At 44.7% G+C, this 19,759-nt stretch overlaps 1 protein-coding gene across 2 annotated transcripts in view; it reads left to right on the top strand.

Moving 5' to 3' along the window:
- The window catches only part of CDH4 (cadherin 4), a 415,426-nt gene that overhangs the window by 293,074 nt on the left and 102,593 nt on the right, over positions 1 to 19,759 (top strand). Inside the window, exons 3-4 of one of the 2 annotated variants that reach the window (XM_063459612.1) lie at positions 3,666 to 3,895; positions 17,182 to 17,355. In XM_063459612.1, coding sequence (XP_063315682.1) covers positions 3,666 to 3,895; positions 17,182 to 17,355 — 404 coding nt within the window. Of the gene's footprint in view, positions 1 to 3,665; positions 3,896 to 17,178; positions 17,356 to 19,759 lie in introns of both variants that reach the window. The other variant, XM_063459611.1, reaches the window with a different exon arrangement.

Genomic DNA, 19,759 nt, shown 5'->3' with positions numbered 1-19,759 from the left:
TGGTGGCGGCTGATTTAGCTCTGCGTTGCTTGACACATGCATACAGAATGCGTCCTAATGTGGGTTTAATAAATATTCATCTGGAAGAGCCTGCTCTTACAGCGCTCCCACAAACTGCTCTGCAAGATGCTATCAATCCCCCTGGCTAATGGCCTCTCACTGCCAAATGGGCTGCAGAGCATTGCACGCATTAGGCTAGCGAGGGTCAGAGGACCTCTCTACTTCCTTATTAACCCTTTGAGTGCCACCAGGGTGTTACAGGTTCTCTTGGTTTATCTGTAAAATGGCACAGAGATCACATGCTAGATGGTAAGCTTTTGTGTAGAGGAATTACATTTAATCATATCGTGACCATTGGCGGATCCAGGGGGGGGGGCAACGGGGCAATTGCCCCCCCCGAGATTCTCCCCTGCCGGCTAGTGCAGGGCTGGCATTGCCCAAGCGCCAGCCCTGCAATGTGCCTGCGGACCGGGAGGGAGATCAGTGATCAGTGATCTCCCTCCCCGGTCCGCAGGCACATTACTGACAGCCGACCGGAAGGGGAGGGAGAGAGGACCCGGGAGCTGTTACCAGCAGCTCCTCCGGGTCCTCCTCTCGCGAGATTTGGAGCGTTGCCGCGGTTACCACGGCAACGCTCCAAATCTCGCGAGAGTGAACTCTAGCCCTGGAGCGCGGGCTAGAGTTCACTCCTACCACTGGGACCACCAGGGAATCCCCACTGGGACCACCAAGGAAAGAAAGATGTCCCCCCTCCTCCCAGTAAAGGTAAGAAGGGAGGGGGGACATAATATATTTTATTAAATACATTTTTTTTTTTTTTTTTTTTATTAAAAAGCCTCCCTTCCCTCCTCCCCTCCCCCATACACACTGCCCAACATACACTGCCCCCATACACACACTGACCCTATACACACTGCCCCACATACACTGCCCCCATACACACTGCCCCATACACACACTGACCCTATACACACTGCCCCACATACACTGCCCCCATACACACTGCCCCATACACACTGCCCAACATACATTGCCCCCATACACACACTGACCCCATACACACACTGACCCCATACACACACTGACCCCATACACACACTACACACACTGACCCCATGCACACACTGACCCCATACACACACTACACACACTGACCCCATACACACACTACACACACTGACCCCATACACACACTACACACACTGACCCCATACACACACTACACACACTGACCCCATACACACACTGACCCCATACACACACTACACACACTGACCCCATACACACACTACACACACTGACCCCATACACACACTGACCCCATACACACACTGACCCCATGCACACACTGACCCCATGCACACACTGACCCCATGCACACACTGACCCCATACACACACTACACACACTGACCCCATACACACACTACACACACTGACCCCATACACACACTACACACACTGACCCCATACACACACTACACACACTGACCCCATACACACACTACACACACTGACCCCATACACACACTACACACACTGACCCCATACACACACTACACACACTGACCCCACACACACACACACTGCCCCCATACACACAAACACTGCCCCCATACACACAAACACTGCCCCCATACACACACTGACCCTATACACACTGCCCCACATACACTGCCCCCATACACACTGCCCCATACACACTGCCCAACATACATTGCCCCCATACACACACTGACCCCATACACACACTGACCCCATACACACACTACACACACTGACCCCATGCACACACTGACCCCATACACACACTACACACACTGACCCCATACACACACTGACCCCATACACACACTACACACACTGACCCCATACACACACTACACACACTGACCCCATACACACACTGACCCCATACACACACTACACACACTGACCCCATACACACACTACACACACTGACCCCATACACACACTGACCCCATACACACACTACACACACTGACCCCATGCACACACTGACCCCATGCACACACTGACCCCATGCACACACTGACCCCATGCACACACTGACCCCATGCACACACTGACCCCATGCACACACTGACCCCATGCACACACTGACCCCATACACACACTGACCCCATACACACACTACACACACTGACCCCATACACACACTACACACACTGACCCCATACACACACTACACACACTGACCCCATACACACACTGCCCCCATACACACAAACACTGCCCCCATACACACAAACACTGCCCTCATACACACAAACACTGCCCCCATACACACAAACACTGCCCCCATACACACAAACACTGCCCCCATACACACAAACACTGCCCCCATACACACAAACACTGCCCCCATACACACAAACACTGCCCCCATACACACAAACACTGCCCCCATATACACACTGCCCCCATATACACACTGCCCCCATATACACACTGCCCCCATATACACACTGTCCCCATATACACACTGTCCCCATATACACACTGTCCCCATATACACACTGTCCCCATATACACACTGTCCCCATATACACACGTCCCCATTCACACACTGCCCCACACACACTGCCCCACAAACACTGCCTCCATACACACACTGCCCCACAAACACTGTCCCCATACAACACTGTCCCACAAACACTGTCCCCATACAACACTGTCCCACAAACACTGTCCCCATACACACTGCCCCACACACATACTGCCCCGCACACACTGCACACCTATACACACACAGTGCCCTACACACCCTGCTGCCCCCCCATACACACATTGCCCCAAACACACACACACGACCCCCCCATACACACAGTGCCCCCCATACACACACTGCCCCACACATACATACAGTGCCCCCCATACACACACTGCCCCACACAGACATACAGTGCCCCCATACACACACTGCCCCCTAACACACACACTGCCACCCTTACGCACTCACACTCACTTCACCGCTCACACACACACTGCACCTTTCACACACACTTCACCCCTAACACACACCACTTCTCCTATGCCCTATATCCCAGCAGACCCCAGGTAAGTTGTCAAACTGTTCTTAAACGGTATGACTACTTACTCCGGGGTGGGATCCTGGCACTACTGGCACCATAACTACTACACTGAGCTGTAGTGGTTATTGTGCTAGGATTATTTTTTTTAAATAATCTACAAGTGCCCCTCCCGAGATCAGGCTCTGGATCCGCCACTGATCGTGACGGCTTTACAGTTATACAACTACTGCACGTTGCTTTTAACCAGAATCCCTGGTTTTCTATGAAAGCAGCACAATATACAGTATAAATGTTTGCACGGTGTATGGGTATACCATATAAACATTCTATTTATACTGCGATATATGTCCCGTTTATTGGGGTTCATTCCTACATTTTGCTTTGAGAACAGGCACTAGTAAGATTTAATGAACTTGCCTGATGTTTAGATCATTTTACATGTTCTCTCTGGCTGGTAATAAAATAGAGAACACACCCTTCTCACACCGCCTGTCACCTCTCTGTTACCCCTCGCACCCTTGAATCCTTTCAATAATGCAATTACTCTTGATAATTAGGAAATAGAGAATCAGATTCCATCCGCTAATAATGTCTCTCTTTTTCCCTATAGTTAAATTTAATGGATGCAGAACTGGACCACAAGGCATCTGGTACGAGACCAGTAACCCGGATTTCAGAGTTGGCACAGACGGAGCCGTGTACACAGCTCGGAGGGTTCGGATTGCATCACGGCAGGCAATGTTTAAAGTGGCCGCAGGGGATGATCAGACTTCAAATAAATGGGAAACAGCCATCCGACTTCTGGTGGAGGAGAACCCATTAAACCAGAGTCGGAATCAGGTACATGTAAAATAGGATAGAATTTCCTCTACAAACATTTGTGTACATGAAGGTGTTGCATGTATTGGTTGGGAGGGAACTTAATGTGCAGTAGATTATGCTGGTTGAACATCGATTTAGTGGGTGCATAGAGTGTTGTAGATTATTCTGGGTGAATGTTGTATTGGGTGCATAGCGAGCAGATTGTTCTGGTTGAATGTTGTATTGGGTGCGTAGCGAGCAGATTGTTCTGGTTGAATGTTGTATTGGGTGCGTAGCGTGCAGATTATTCTGGGTGAATGTTGTATTGGGTGCGTAGCGAGCAGATTATTCTGGGTGAATGTTGTATTGGGTGCGTAGCGAGCAGATTATTCTGGGTGAATGTTGTATTGGGTGCGTAGCGAGCAGATTATTCTGGGTGAATGTTGTATTGGGTGCGTAGCGAGCAGATTATTCTGGTTGAATGTTGTATTGGGTGCGTAGCGTGCAGATTATTCTGGGTGAATGTTGTATTGGGTGCGTAGCGTGCAGATTATTCTGGGTGAATGTTGTATTGGGTGCGTAGCGAGCAGATTATTCTGGGTGAATGTTGTATTGGGTGCGTAGCGAGCAGATTATTCTGGGTGAATGTTGTATTGGGTGCGTAGCGAGCAGATTATTCTGGGTGAATGTTGTATTGGGTGCGTAGCGAGCAGATTATTCTGGGTGAATGTTGTATTGGGTGCGTAGCGAGCAGATTATTCTGGGTGAATGTTGTATTGGGTGCGTAGCGAGCAGATTATTCTGGGTGAATGTTGTATTGGGTGCGTAGCGTGCAGTAGATTATTCTGGGTGAATGTTGTATTGGGTGCGTAGCGTGCAGATTATTCTGGGTGAATGTTGTATTGGGTGCGTAGCGAGCAGATTATTCTGGGTGAATGTTGTCGCTTTGGGTGTATAGTGTAGTTGGCAGTAAACTTGAGATTTTCCTGCTCAGATAGGATGAGCCGATGAACGTTTGTGACATTTCATGGAGTTGATATCTGATTGTTTAATCCTTCGAGATACGACAGTCGCGTACTGAGAATGAACACCATAAAGAATGCGTGGTATTTTGCTTTGATTTGCTGATTTTATTACAGGAACGCTCCTGGTGTAATGGTGTTGTTTCTCTAAAGGGAGAGGTCATTTCTATTTAAGGGCCTTTTAATCAAACAAGTATATGCACATAGGCAAATAAAGGTCAGACACCCCTCCACACCATGATCACTTTGCAAAGCCGTGGGTCTGCACCGATGGCAGAAGTAGCAATGTGGGAGTGAGGGGGGGGAGGGGAGGGTATAGCTCTATTTGTAAATATCTTAATACAGATAGAATGGCTAAGGGAAACTGGGAGCTGGGGGAAAAAAAAAAAAAAAAGAGCTGCAATGTTTCTGAATTCCAATTCCCATGGTGCACAGCCAGCCCCAGTACTTCCTCCCCTCCCTAGCCGTAGATTAGCAGAAGTGATGTCATTCTGTGATGTCACGCTGATAGATTTCATTTAATCTTGCCTGAAGAGGGGACAGAGTGTCTTAAAAGCTTTCACTTGCAATCACGTCTGCTTTACTTTTATATCAAAATCGCCCTTTTATCTGTGAGCCCAATGCCCCGGAGCAAGCCAGGAATGAAATACCTGACCCCCTGCAAGGAACCCGCCAGATCGCTACAGGGCTATTAATTAAAGCTAGGACCGACTTGCGGATTGCAGCATTTTGCCTGAAACGGTTACATTTGAAGCATTTTCCATTTTAACGATTTTCCTATTTTTTTTACTTTGTTCTAAAATGTGCATTTTCTCTCTCAATTGCCAATTTCAAATCAGTCTCATTCTTTAGAATGGGGCAGTATCTGCTGGGAGTGTCATTGTATGTGGCCGAGCCTAGCCCACAGAGCTTACACTCTGCATCCCGCCCCAGTGAACCTTGGCATTCTCGTTATCGCTGTGATTCATATCCCCATTGTTTTAGTCTGCTAGTGGAATTCCGTGTTATCCTCAGCAGGCTGCTATGGAAACCAGCGCCGTCCGCTCGAGACAGAAAGCTCATTATCTATTTTAAATATACATGATGCTGGCAGGCATTACACCAAGCCGGTTTTCGGAGGTGCAGTGATGAGGTCTCCCGAAAACTGTCGCTGGAGATATACATTGTTTAAAGACACAATCTCATTATTCTCTGGAAGAGTGCGCTCTGTGACTGGAACTTTGAAGGCAAAGCCCATCATTTGTTGCTTAAGCTAGTATTTAACCCAGAGCGAAAGGGGGAATAAGTTAAACAATACCGCTGACCGACACTAGGAGGAGACACTTTATTCTGTCATCGCTTTCACACAGCACCTCCAGACATGCACACTTAAAGGGGATCAGTGAATGTAATAGTCTTTCTGTATAACGCATGTTAATCAGTCTCATAAAGTACTCAGTACTGCTATATATCCCAGCATGCCAAGCATGGCATACGGAGGGAATCAGTGCCATCTCACCCAGCACGTTATGGCAGTAATAAAATTAGTAATAAAACTCTAGGTGCTGAAAATGGAACTTTGTGAAAGTTAACTGGACAAAGTAAATAACGGGGAGATTTACTAAGGGGCCGAAAATTCTATATCATTGTGTGACGCATAATCGTCCGCTCCATATGAAGGCTGTGAGGAATTGTAGATAAGCATTTAGTCTCCAGCTTAGTAACTAACCCCATTGCAGTGAGGTAGGCAGACACCACTAGTCACGTTGTCTTTACAAGGATAACATCTGGATCCAGTTACTGTGCTGCATTAGCTCGAAACTCATCTACTAACTAGGGGGATATTCCTGGTATGCACTACCCTTTCAGTAAATGTATTCAACATCCTGAATAATCCAGCTGTATGTAATTAATCCAAATCTGTTCCAATCCCGCTCCCACCCCTGCATCTAGCATCATTTCCAGTTAATTGGTTCCTAAAATAAGTAAAATGACTATTCATGGATAGCTTGCATAGTGTATACCCCCCATAAAGCAGTCCCATGTCACTCCCTTATTTCTTAAATAGTGAGTTTTGAACTATATCAATGATCTGGGCTTAGTCGCTGTTAAATTGCAAACTTGAGCAAAACTAGCTGAAAATTTTTATTTTTATTCAGGTATTATAGGGCTAAAATGTGTATTTACCCACAATTCCCTGTTCAGTAAGTATCTGTGTCTTTAACTGTTACCCAAAGAATCCCTTCCTTGACGTGAGAGGTTAAAGATGGCCCACTGTCAGGGTGACTGTAGGATGGTAGTTCAGACCCTCTGTGCCCCCGTAGGAGGTGGTTCCAGGAGGTAGCAATCTGTAAATCTTACCTGCCACCAGCATTTCATACCTAATCGCAGCTTCAGACGAGATGTTTCAGTGACGCAGAGACAGTATTTCATGGAAATTGCATCTTGCCACGCTTTACTGACTAATACCTTCCAGATGCCTGCGCTTCCGCACTCCGGGCTAATAGAGAATCAGTTTGGCTCAGAGACAGGCTGAGAGAGAGGTGAAACACAGTTATTTCACACTAACTGATTTTATTCACTAACCAATCTAAAAAGGCAGTTACGTGACCTTCCTCCATGGACGCAGATCTTGCCTGGCTTTCTTTTGGGCAACCACGGCTCTATCTGAGGCTATTACGTACTAATTGATTCATGGGACTCGAGAGAGTCCTTCGTACAATGGTCCTCTGACCTGGATTGAGCTAATTTGATGGATCACAGAGCAACAATGTCCGAGCAGTGCCCCAGCATCATGACTTGCGACTGTGTCTGCCGCGCACACCAAAGAGGGCACCTAGCCTTTTCAAGGACAAGTGGAGAGCGAGACCGTGATTAGCTATTAGAGAATTGCTGAGAGTTTACAGACTGATACATTTCATCCAGTATGGGAACATAAGAGCAGTTTATACCAAAAGCCATGGCACACACCAGACTTGGTGAGGCTGTGATCTGATCTATGGCGCTCCACTATTTCTAGACACAGGAAAGCAGATCCCCATCTCAGTCTGAGCCCCTTCTAATCTCTTCGTTAACCACTTCAGCAGTTACACAGGTTTATGTGAATTGTTTACTCTGAAAGCAAATGCAGATCTAATTTGAAATCTAGGACAAAATCACTTTGTTTTTGGGGGTAGGGGGTTCCATGTTGGATGAAAAGGCCTAAATTTTGCACTATGGAAATGTTAACACGTACACAGAGCGTTATAGCAATGTTAACACGTACACAGAGCGTTATAGCAATGTTAACACGTACACAGAGCATTATAGCAATGTTAACACGTACACAGAGTGTTATAGCAATGTTAACACGTACACAGAGCGTTATAGCAATGTTAACACGTACACAGAGCGTTATAGCAATGTTAACACGTACACAGAGCGTTATAGCAATGGTAACACGTACACAGAGCGTTATAGCAATGGTAACACGTACACAGAGCGTTATAGCAATGTTAACACGTACACAGAGCGTTATAGCAATGTTAACACGTACACAGAGCGTTATAGCAATGTTAACACGTACACAGAGCGTTATAGCAATGTTAACACGTACACAGAGCGTTATAGCAATGTTAACACGTACACAGAGCGTTATAGCAATGGTAACACGTACACAGAGCGTTATAGCAATGTTAACACGTACACAGAGCGTTATAGCAATGGTAACAAGTACACAGAGCGTTATAGCAATGTTAACACGTACACAGAGCATTATAGCAATGTTAACACTTACACAGAGCATTATAGCAATGTTAACACTTACACAGAGCATTATAGCAATGTTAACACTTACACAGAGCATTATAGCAATGTTAACACTTACACAGAGCATTATAGCAATGTTAACACGTACACAGAGCATTATAGCAGTGTTAACACATACACAGAGCATTATAGCAGTGTTAACACGTACACAGAACATTATAGCAGTGTTAACACATACACAGAGCGCTATGGAAATGTTTGCACATATACAGAGCATTATAGAAATCTTGCACAGGGCACTACAGGGGCCATTTCTCTTGCACAGAGCACTGTAGGAATTGCTACTCTTACACATAGCGCTGTAGAGACCATAAGTCTTGCATGCTTTTATTAAATAAACACCAGATACAAGATTAATGCAATTTTCAGGTGAAAAACCAAAGTGTACACAGCATGTATCGTGTCTCCACACTACTTGTCCCATGTCACCATTGCAAACATTGAGGGTCCTGTCTCCCCATTGCAAACATTGAGTGTCCTGACTTCCCATCACTAACATTGAGTGTCCTGTGTCACCATAACTAACTTGAGTGTCCTGTCTTCCTATCACTAACATTGAGTGTCCTGTGTCACCATAACTAACTTGAGTGTCCTGTCTTCCTATCACTAACATTGAGTGTCCTGTGTCACCATAGCTTACTTGAGTGTCCTGTCTCCCCAGCGCTAATGAGTGTTCTGTGTCACCATAGCTAACTCAAGTGTCCTGTCTCCCCATCGCCAACAATGAGTTTCCTGCCTCCCCAATGGCTAACATTTAGTGTCCTGTGCCATCACCAACATTGACGTTCCCACCTAGTGCCAAATTCTATATATCTGAGTAGAGAGCATTGTCTACTCTAAAATAGTGATAGTTTGTGTGAGACAGTTTTATGGAAAGAAACATACATGGCATTATGTGAACATAACTGGGCATGAATGATCTGACCACTGTAGACTACATCCCAAACCTTAATTTCCAGGTAGCTAATCATATAAGACAGATCACATCCCTCTGGGACACAGTAGAAATGGTATAAACCATAAAAAATCAGTTAACCTTTCAGCTAAAAATGGAAGAAGGCTTAAATATAAACCTGAAAAAAAAAAAGATGGATATAGATAAATGGCTAAATAAGTTGTGCGTATTCTAATTTGATAAAGAAATTAGGGAAAAAAAAAAAGAAAAGTAAGAATAAATGTTAAGATAATCAGCTAGTTACTCTAATTATTACTATGGGAACATTACTGAGGACCTTTGTCACCATCTATGTGTTTGTATTGTATTGTCTTTATGTTTTTGTTTTTGATAACGGAAAATATTAATGATGACTTAAGTACCATGGTCCGAACTACATGAACGGCAGCAGAAAATTATCGGCAGGTACTGTCTGAAATAAAAAAAAAAAAGAAATGGTATAAACCAATTTAAAGAGGCACTGTCACCAGCTGTGGACCTGTTTGAATTTTCATAGACCCTCAACAGTGACATCGCCACTGGGGCTCCGGTGGCTGCAGTGGGCAGGTAAAGGTGAGAGTTACTTATCTGGATTTGGGCCATGCAGGCCATCAAGTCCTCTTCAGCTCTGACGTCACTGTTGTATGCGCCTGGGTGCAACATTGAGGTCTATGGACGAGACCCTCCGTAGACAGAGCTAATTCCCTCTATGCAGTACTGACAATTGAACTACAACATTTAGACTAAAATACCAGATGCTTGGCTAGGTTACCTTGTATTTTGCCATTTCATTGTAGATTCAGTCCAATTTAGTGTTTAGTGAATGTAACAAACTCCCCTTTTTACATGAGTTTGCCACGAGCTCCTGGAGGAGACACTGTTTGTGCCTTTTGGACTTGTAACGTTATTTACTTAGTACCACTTCGAACTCTCAAAGCGGCACATCGAACTCCCGCACATTCAAAAGCGGCCGGCTGGCATTCGAACACATGGCGGCGGCCATATTAAGCCATGAGCACAATGAGCGGTGTTTGGTCGTCGAGTGTATGGAACTCAAATCGGACACTTGACTGCACGAACACTGCTAAACACATACCTTCCACTGATGTTCGGCTATTCGAATGGGAATCGAACGGCGTTCGGTGGGAATAAACTCCAGAATGAGAGGCATAAACTGAGCCTACTCCCTAACCTATATGTTCGGTATTTTATATTCTACTTCGAATCCCCGAAGTAGACCGACCACACGGCCTGATTTCCTGAAACAGTAATTTTGTGTGCGGTCGGTTAAAATAAGACTTCCATGGAAATCCCGAACCCATCCAAGTGATTTTTGGATATGTTGTTCACCCAGATCGCGGCTATCCGGGGATATAACTTTTATATAGTTTCTATAAGTTTTAAAAAATATGTTGTTTTTCTGCGTGGAGATAATTGAGTCAATACAGTATCTCCCAGGCAGAGGGGAGGGATTGCATGTTTGTATATGGGAGTGTCATGCATTTAAACACTGTTGTCATTGGTCTGTGACTTCATACTGTAGTTCTCCACAAGGTCCATGTCCAAGTACCCCTTGCATGGGGACTTGCATAAAAGGCCAGTTGTGGCTCCCATTAAAGTGAGATTCGTTTTACCCCTTCATGAAGTCTTGGCTCATGTTTGGGGGATTGGAGAGCTATATTTACTCTGGGGATTGCTTTATCACAATACTCCCCTGAGTATAATCACTAGCTCTTATAAGAGCTGTTCCTGCTATGCTCTCTGGAGTAAGAGAGGTTCACCCACTGGAAGCTGGGTCCTGGTCTTGGGTCCAGGGTGGGTGGAGGACGGCGAGATCCCCAACCAAGCTGGGCGGTTTGTGGGGTTTACGGTGGTTATGGTGTTACAGTGCAGTGCTTATGGTGCTCGTAAGTGCTAGGAAGCAGCGATTGACGGAGGTACCCAGCCGGGGTGCCAGGCGGTCCCTCACAGTGAATAAGCCCCAAAGTGGTCTATAAGGCCCCTATGCAACTTACAGTAGTGATGGTGCGCAACAAAGAAAAATAGCATTCACTGTGGACCTCTTATAGAGAGTTAATATGCCTCTGTGGTATTAATTAAGGTGCATATAAGGTGTATTAATACCTAGTGCAAGACAGTGATTTGTGATCAAACAAATACAATCTGTAAATATACTTGGAAACAGTAATCACTTTGACACCTATAAAGGAGACAAAAACAAGTGAGGGCTCCTAGTGCAGCATAATAAAACATATATATAAAACAGAAAGGCCCTCAAAGTATCACACTCACAAAATTGGAGTGGTAAAAGCACCACTCGTGGCTATAGCACTCAGGGAGGATCAGCCTCTAGAGTGCGTAGGATCCGTGGGAAAGAAACTTGTAATCCGGATAACAGGTAAGTATTCTTTATTTGTAACAATTAAAAACAAAAAAAATGCTGAATAAAATTCTTGGTCTGCTCACCAGCCTCTGGAAACCGAAAGAAAAGTCCCATACAATTACACAATGTAAAAGTCCTTCAGATCTCTCGTCCTGGCTGTTACTGCCGACCGTCTGTAATTCACTAACTGGTTCTGGGTCCGTGACGCGTTTCGCCCCTCCCTTGGCACTTCGTCAAACGCCTATCCTCCATCTTATATACACAGATCTGTACTTCAAATCATGTCAAAGTCCTTCTACCCAAAGTCTTTTATTAACATCTAATCCCAGTGCTGACTGGTGTGCATGGGGTTTCAAACAATTAGCTTGAAAGCGTTAGTACTTTTTGGTATAAAGTCCCTTTTTATGTAAAATGACAATAAACATCTTTATACAACCAATGAGAACATTGATAAATCTGTTTAGGGAACAAAAACATATAAAAACATATAAAAGAGAATATTTAGGATTTAAACATGTAGAAACCTGATTCATGGTAATCATATAGCAGCTCATTCATCCAAAAAGGAAAAAAAGGGGTATATTGTCTAAACCAATTGTTTGCATGTATCACTATAGGTGATATGTAATTCAAAGGCATTATGTACTTAAATAAATATAAGGAAGGAAACTATTTTCCAACATCGAATTACTTAGGACAACAACACAACATGCTCTGCTTTCTTTTTTATTTTATTTTACGAGAGCAGGAAATTGTTTAAAATCATATGAAATAAAAAATGAAAGCCAGTCAGACAAACATTGTTTTTCCAAAATGAATCAAATAAAATAAATCCTTGGGGTGTTAAGTAAATGAACTAATCTCCCATACATGAGTGTAAAACATGTTGACTAAAGTGATATTTTTGATAATTGATTAATCGTATGGATGTTTTTGGTCCCAAATACAAGACCGCTGTCGCAGGAACTTCTTTTCAATAAATCGCTGCCATTAATAGTTTATTTTGTGTCTATTCAAACCCCAATACACTATGCAGACAACAAAAAAAACCTGCCCGCCAGGCTGAAATGATTTTATAAATAAGCACCAAATTATATGCTCGGTACAATGGAAAATACAATTGTGTGTCTGCTTTTTTGTTTGTTATTGACAGTTCCGTCTTTTCAAAGGATGGACGTCTCCTTCTGTTAACCCGTGCACCATGCACAATAGAGAATGTTCTAGAAAGCTCTTCAGTTAATCGCTACTGGTATTCAGATCCAAAGTATGGATCTCGTAGACACAGCTAGACTGAGGTAGGGTGAATCCCAGTATGAGGAGTAGAGCTTAATTCTGTACTACCCAAGACTCCATCTTCTTTGGAACCACTCACTAAGTTCTTGTCCTGTGGCCCTAAGCCATAAAGATTCCTTTCCTGCAGATGCCATGTGCGCTTGCTTAAAGGGACTCTATAGACATCAAAACAACTTTAGCTTAATGAAGCATTTTTGGTGTATTTTGGTGTATTTGGTGCAAACTGTTAACAGAGCAGGAGAGAAGAAATTCTAAATTAAACAGACTGTGCTATAAAAGAAGTTTAAACATTAGATCTCACTTTACAGGAAGTGTTTAGGCTGTGTGAGTCCCAGCCAGGGGAGGTGTGACCGGGGCTGTATTAACAAAGTGATTTAACTTAGTTAAATGGCGAAGAATTGAGCAGTGAGGACTGCAGGGGCACAATCTATACATCAAAACTATTTCCTTATGCTAAAGTTGTTTCAATGTCTATAGACCTTTAACTGTGCAGCAAGGGCTATGCAATACAAATCCCACAGCTGGTGCCCCTGATCAAAAAACAGTGTATGCCATACTACTCCCTCAATCTAGGCAAAAGGTATATTCACAATGAGCAGCCATGATGTTCTAGAACGGTATGTACATTCAGAAATGAAATACGTACTCGGGATGGCAAGTATAATAGGCTGTATGTCCGGAATCTGCAAAATGGCAGCTGTAATGATGTATGTATGCAGGATCAGCTATAGATTTCTGGATAGAACGCTTCATAGCTGTGATTCTAACAGAACGGGAGAATGGATTTCAAATCCACTATTTTTGCCTAAACTTTTCAGGGTCTAGTGGATAAGCCTGCCTTTCGTTGATTAGATGAGCAAACCAGAACAACCAATCTTTATACCTATAAAACGGTTAGAACCACAAAAAACAGGCAGCTCTTGCGTCAAAATGGAGAAGTGATCTAATTACCGGAGAAAGATCTGTCACAGACAACATATAAAAATAGTCATACAGTGTAGCAATTTCAGCTAACTTTATTCCTCTACAAACGACTGCCATCGCAGCACTTTATATGTACGGTAATAATAGCGAATTTAAAAAGTAGTAGTTACTCTCCTGATTGTTCTCCCATATTAACTCATTCCGACATCTTTAAACTGGCTGTACAGTTATAAGGGCAGAAACCAGAAACGCAACTAAACAAATACAGTGTAAATAGTGCTGGTATTTACTGATATATCACCCCCAAAGTTTTATCACGAACTATTGTAGCAGAGAGAGTCATTACAAGATGTGTTGCTGTGCAAATATTTATGGACCTCACTGGAAATATGTCAAAGAATATTCTAAGGAAATTATAAATCCTCAATAAGTATATTATGGAACAAGAAGAAAACTAAGCACTGTGCTTGTGACGGTGCGCTAACGAGGATGTAGGTTTACCAGCGAAGACCGTTACAGAGAATGGGGTCAAGCCAGCAGCTACAGCTACCCCAGCTAGGCTGGACTCCGGAGGCACTCGTCATCCCAGGCAGGTATCGACCCGTCTGCCTTTCCTGCATCTCCCAGACAGGCATCGACCCGTCTGCCTTTCCTGCATCTCCCAGACAGGTATCGAGTCATCCTGCTTCTCTCTGGGAAGGTGTCAATCCCTCTGTCCATGCTCTGTCTATCAGCCAGGAATTGACCGGTCTGCCCATTTTGTTTCTTCCAGGTACAAATTGACCCCTCTGCCTGTGCCCTGTCTCCCAAGCAGGTATTGACCCCTCTTCAAGTGCTTTCATCTATGTCTTTTACAAATGCACTTGTGGATGTCAGGCCTAGCTCTTTCTTCATATGTCTCTTGGACCAGGGGCTAGTGCAGGTCTGAAGACTCTGCTACTGGGTTCCCTGAACAAAACCAATAGGGGCACACAATTTCCAATGGAATTAACACATAATACTTTATTTACACTCCGGACTAGCCCCTATCCACATTACATTAAACTTATGGCGACACACTGAATCGAACGCATATAACCAAATCATATGAGGAATCATACAGGCACTCATATAACACAATACAATAATATATAAAGGGTGGGGAAAGACAAAGAATAACAAGAAATATGTCTCCTGCCTGCAGAAACTGTAATATGCAAATCTACCTGAGTATGCAAATTAGTTATTCTTGCTATTCTGGTAGTGCACTTAAAGGACCACTATAGTGCCAGGAAAACATACTCGTTTTCCTGGCACTATAGTGCCCTGAGGGTGCCCCCACCCTCAGGGTCCCCCTCCCCTGGCTCTGGAAAGGGGAAAAGGGGTAAAGGGGTAAAACTTACCTTTTTCCAGCGCTGGGCGGGGAGCTCTCTGCCTTCGATCCTCCTCCGTTACGCCCCGTCGGCTGAATGCGCACGCGCGGCAAGAGCTGCGCGCGCATTCAGCCGTTCGCATAGGAAAGCATTTACAATGCTTTCCTATGGACGCTTGCGTGCTCTCACTGGGATTTTCACAGTGAGAATCACGCAAGCGCCTCTAGCGGCTGTCAGTGAGACAGCCACTAGAGGATTTGGGGGAAGGCTTAACCCATTTATAAACATAGCAGTTTCTCTGAAACTGCTATGTTTTAAAAAAAAAATGGGTTAACCCTAGCTGGACCTGGCACCCAGACCACTTCATTAAGCTGAAGTGGTCTGGGTGCCTAGAGTGGTCCTTTAATTGTTGCAACCAACAGGTGGAACTGAAAGAGCTTCACAGCCAAATCCACCAATTACACCAGCAGGAGAGAAAAGCACACATGACGTTTAACAAATGACATTACAATAAAACACACTCAGCACGTATAATGGGCACAGGGTGACTTAGACATGAGTGTCATCCAAGGACCTACGTGAAGAGTCCTTTTAATGCTCCCAGTGATGGTGACTACTGTCACAGCTCTCATAGTGACAGCATAGATTTCAGTGCAAATAATTCATTGTCACCATCTCATTCAGCTTTGTATTACTATGTGCTCAATGCTTGCCTGATTGTGTACCGTGTGTGTGTATGCCATAGCTTTTATACTGCAACCAAGCATTCACAGCCTAGGGTAGCTTCATTCATGCAAAAACATTACTGAAATTACTCTGCAAGCTTCGGAAGAACTGCTCCACTGATTGTTACTTTGCCACAAAGGTCCATTGTTGTCTTCCCAGGCAGAGATTTAAGTGATACGCACATTACTCCCATTTAAACAAATCTAGCCATTATCCAGGCGATTTGCAGCAAATGAGAGAAATTCAGAGACAAGTGCACTATCCTTTGTTATTTAATGCTGTGTTTTTGCATTATCGCCATGATTAAATTAAACTGGACTCTTACCAGGTGGTGTTGGAGATGCATGGAGTAGCATCCTTGCAGGGGTGGTAGCATTATTACAGAGGAAGAGCTTTGGAGAGATGCTGCTGAGTGTGAATCTAGAATGCAGCCTGTGCTGTAAATACCGACTGGCTTTTATCTGCCATCAAAATCTAGAATTCTTTGATCAGATTCCTCCCTGAAGCTTCGTTTTAATTTAATGTTTCATAGATGTGATATCTGTCTGTCCACTTTTAAAAAATCACAGCAGGGGGTTGGCAGGGGCTCTGCATAAACTGACTGAAGTGGAGCTATCCGCATGAGCATCTGTTGGTTTCCATGGTAACTGCTCCACGTTTAGCACTCTAGTAAGGGTTTCCACTGCGCGAGGAAGTGCTTTTGGCAGGTTAGAACATATTTGGCCATAAATAACATTTGTATCCAACACATGAAATGTAAGAGGATAGGCTTAACTTCAGACACATGCAGGTGACTCCTCCTATTACGCCAACTAGTTCCTTTCGTTATCTCTGTAACACATTTTATATTGCATTGAGAAACACTCACTGTATATAAAATAATTTTTTCCTTCTCTTCACAGCAGAGAATTAAACCGAACCATCCTTCAGAGTTACCGCAGGACCAAACGCGCACTTTGTTACCCTGGCAACAGCACCGCAGTACTAATGGGCTGAGGAGACAGAAGAGAGATTGGGTAATTCCTCCGGTTAATGTCCCAGAAAATTCAAGGGGGCCCTTTCCTCTGCACCTGGTGCGGGTGAGTAGACAGACTATAAAGCACGCTATTCTGGGAGCACAGATGTGTGGGGAGGACGGAGTTAATGTGAGAGACAGTCTGGCAGGTTTACAGCTGGAGGTACATTGAATTCTGGCGGGTGGCTGCTCGATATCATAAAATACTAGTAAAATAATGATATATAGAAGATACCGACACGCACTCCCCTATAGGATATATAGCAGATACCGACAATCACTCTCCTATAGGATATATAGCAGATACCGACACGCACTCTCCTACACAATTTCTTGGGTCTGCATATGATGCTATTATGTGATCCTGGCTATTATATTCTCTCTGTCGATACATAGCTCAGGGTGTAGTACTGTGCCCTCTAGTGAGATTAGTCCACCTTCACCTCCTACAGGGACAAGATACCCAACCTGTGTATCCTAACAAACCTAACACATACAAGGTGTGCATTCCAGAACTACTGCTCCGCTAGTCACAGTACACTGCTCCACATGTTGTCTACACACACTGCTTTGCATGGTCTTGCCCTGCTATAGCAGCTAAATACAGCTTTGCTTTTCTCTGTATCTGAATGCTTTCTCCCACATCGCTCTGCATACGGTTATAGCTGTAAACTGCACTGCACCGAATTAATAAATACAGCTCTGCACTCAGTTTATACACATTGCTCTGCGAATAATGGAGATACAGCTCTGCACTCAGTTTATACACTGCGTATACTAGAGATACAGCTCTGCACTTAGTTGATACACATTGATCTGCACGTAATAGATATATATGCACTCAGTGGATAGATACCGCTCAGCACTCAGTGGATAGATACAGCTCTGCACTCAGTGGATAGATACAGCTCTGCACTCAGTGGATAGATACAGCTCTGCACTCAGTGGATAGATACAGCTCTGCACTCAGTGGATAGATACAGCTCTGCACTCAGTGGATAGATACAGCTCTGCACTCAGTGGATAGATACAGCTCTGCACTCAGTGGATAGATACAGCTCTGCACTCAGTGGATAGATACCGCTCTGCACTCAGTGGATAGATACCGCTCAGCACTCAGGGGATAGATACCGCTCTGCACTCAGGGGATAGATACCGCTCTGCACTCAGGGGATAGATACAGCTCTGCACTCAGTGGATAGATACCGCTCTGCACTCAGTGGATAGATACAGCTCTGCACTCAGTGGATAGATACAGCTCTGCACTCAGTGGATAGATACAGCTCTGCACTCAGTGGATAGATACCGCTCAGCACTCAGTGGATAGATACCGCTCAGCACTCAGGGGATAGATACCGCTCAGCACTCAGGGGATAGATACCGCTCAGCACTCAGGGGATAGATACAGCTCTGCACTCAGTGGATAGATACCGCTCTGCACTCAGTGGATAGATACCGCTCTGCACTCAGTGGATAGATACCGCTCTGCACTCAGTGGATAGATACAGCTCTGCACTCAGTGGATAGATACAGCTCTGCACTCAGTGGATAGATACAGCTCTGCACTCAGTGGATAGATACCGCTCTGCACTCAGTGGATAGATACCGCTCTGCACTCAGTGGATAGATACCGCTCTGCACTCAGTGGATAGATACCGCTCTGCACTCAGTGGATAGATACCGCTCTGCACTCAGTGGATAGATACAGCTCTGCACTCAGTGGATAGATACAGCTCTGCTCTCAGGGGATAGATACAGCTCTGCACTCAGTGGATAGATACCGCTCTGCACTCAGTGGATAGATACCGCTCTGCACTCAGTGGATAGATACCGCTCAGCACTCAGGGGATAGATACAGCTCTGCACTCAGTGGATAAATACAGCTCTGCACTCAGTGGATAGATACAGCTCTGCACTCAGTGGATAGATACAGCTCTGCACTCAGTGGATAGATACAGCTCTGCACTCAGTGGATAGATACAGCTCTGCACTCAGTGGATAGATACCGCTCAGCACTCAGGGGATAGATACAGCTCTGCACTCAGTGGATAGATACCGCTCTGCACTCAGGGGATAGATACAGCTCTGCACTCAGGGGATAGATACAGCTCTGCACTCAGTGGATAGATACCGCTCTGCACTCAGTGGATAGATACCGCTCTGCACTCAGTGGATAGATACCGCTCTGCACTCAGTGGATAGATACCGCTCTGCACTCGGTGGATAGATACCGCTCTGCACTCAGTGGATAGATACAGCTCTGCACTCAGTGGATAGATACAGCTCTGCACTCAGTGGATAGATACCGCTCTGCACTCAGTGGATAGATACAGCTCTGCACTCAGTGGATAGATACAGCTCTGCACTCAATGGATAGATACCGCTCTGCACTCAGTGGATAGATACCGCTCTGCACTCAGTGGATAGATACCGCTCTGCACTCAGTGGATAGATACCGCTCTGCACTC

The sequence above is a fragment of the Pelobates fuscus genome, chromosome 6 (assembly GCF_036172605.1).
Source record: "Pelobates fuscus isolate aPelFus1 chromosome 6, aPelFus1.pri, whole genome shotgun sequence".
Classification (NCBI taxonomy): domain Eukaryota; kingdom Metazoa; phylum Chordata; class Amphibia; order Anura; family Pelobatidae; genus Pelobates; species Pelobates fuscus.
The sequence above is the reverse complement of the archived record's forward strand: the minus strand, read 5'-3'. Positions and strand labels throughout refer to the sequence as shown.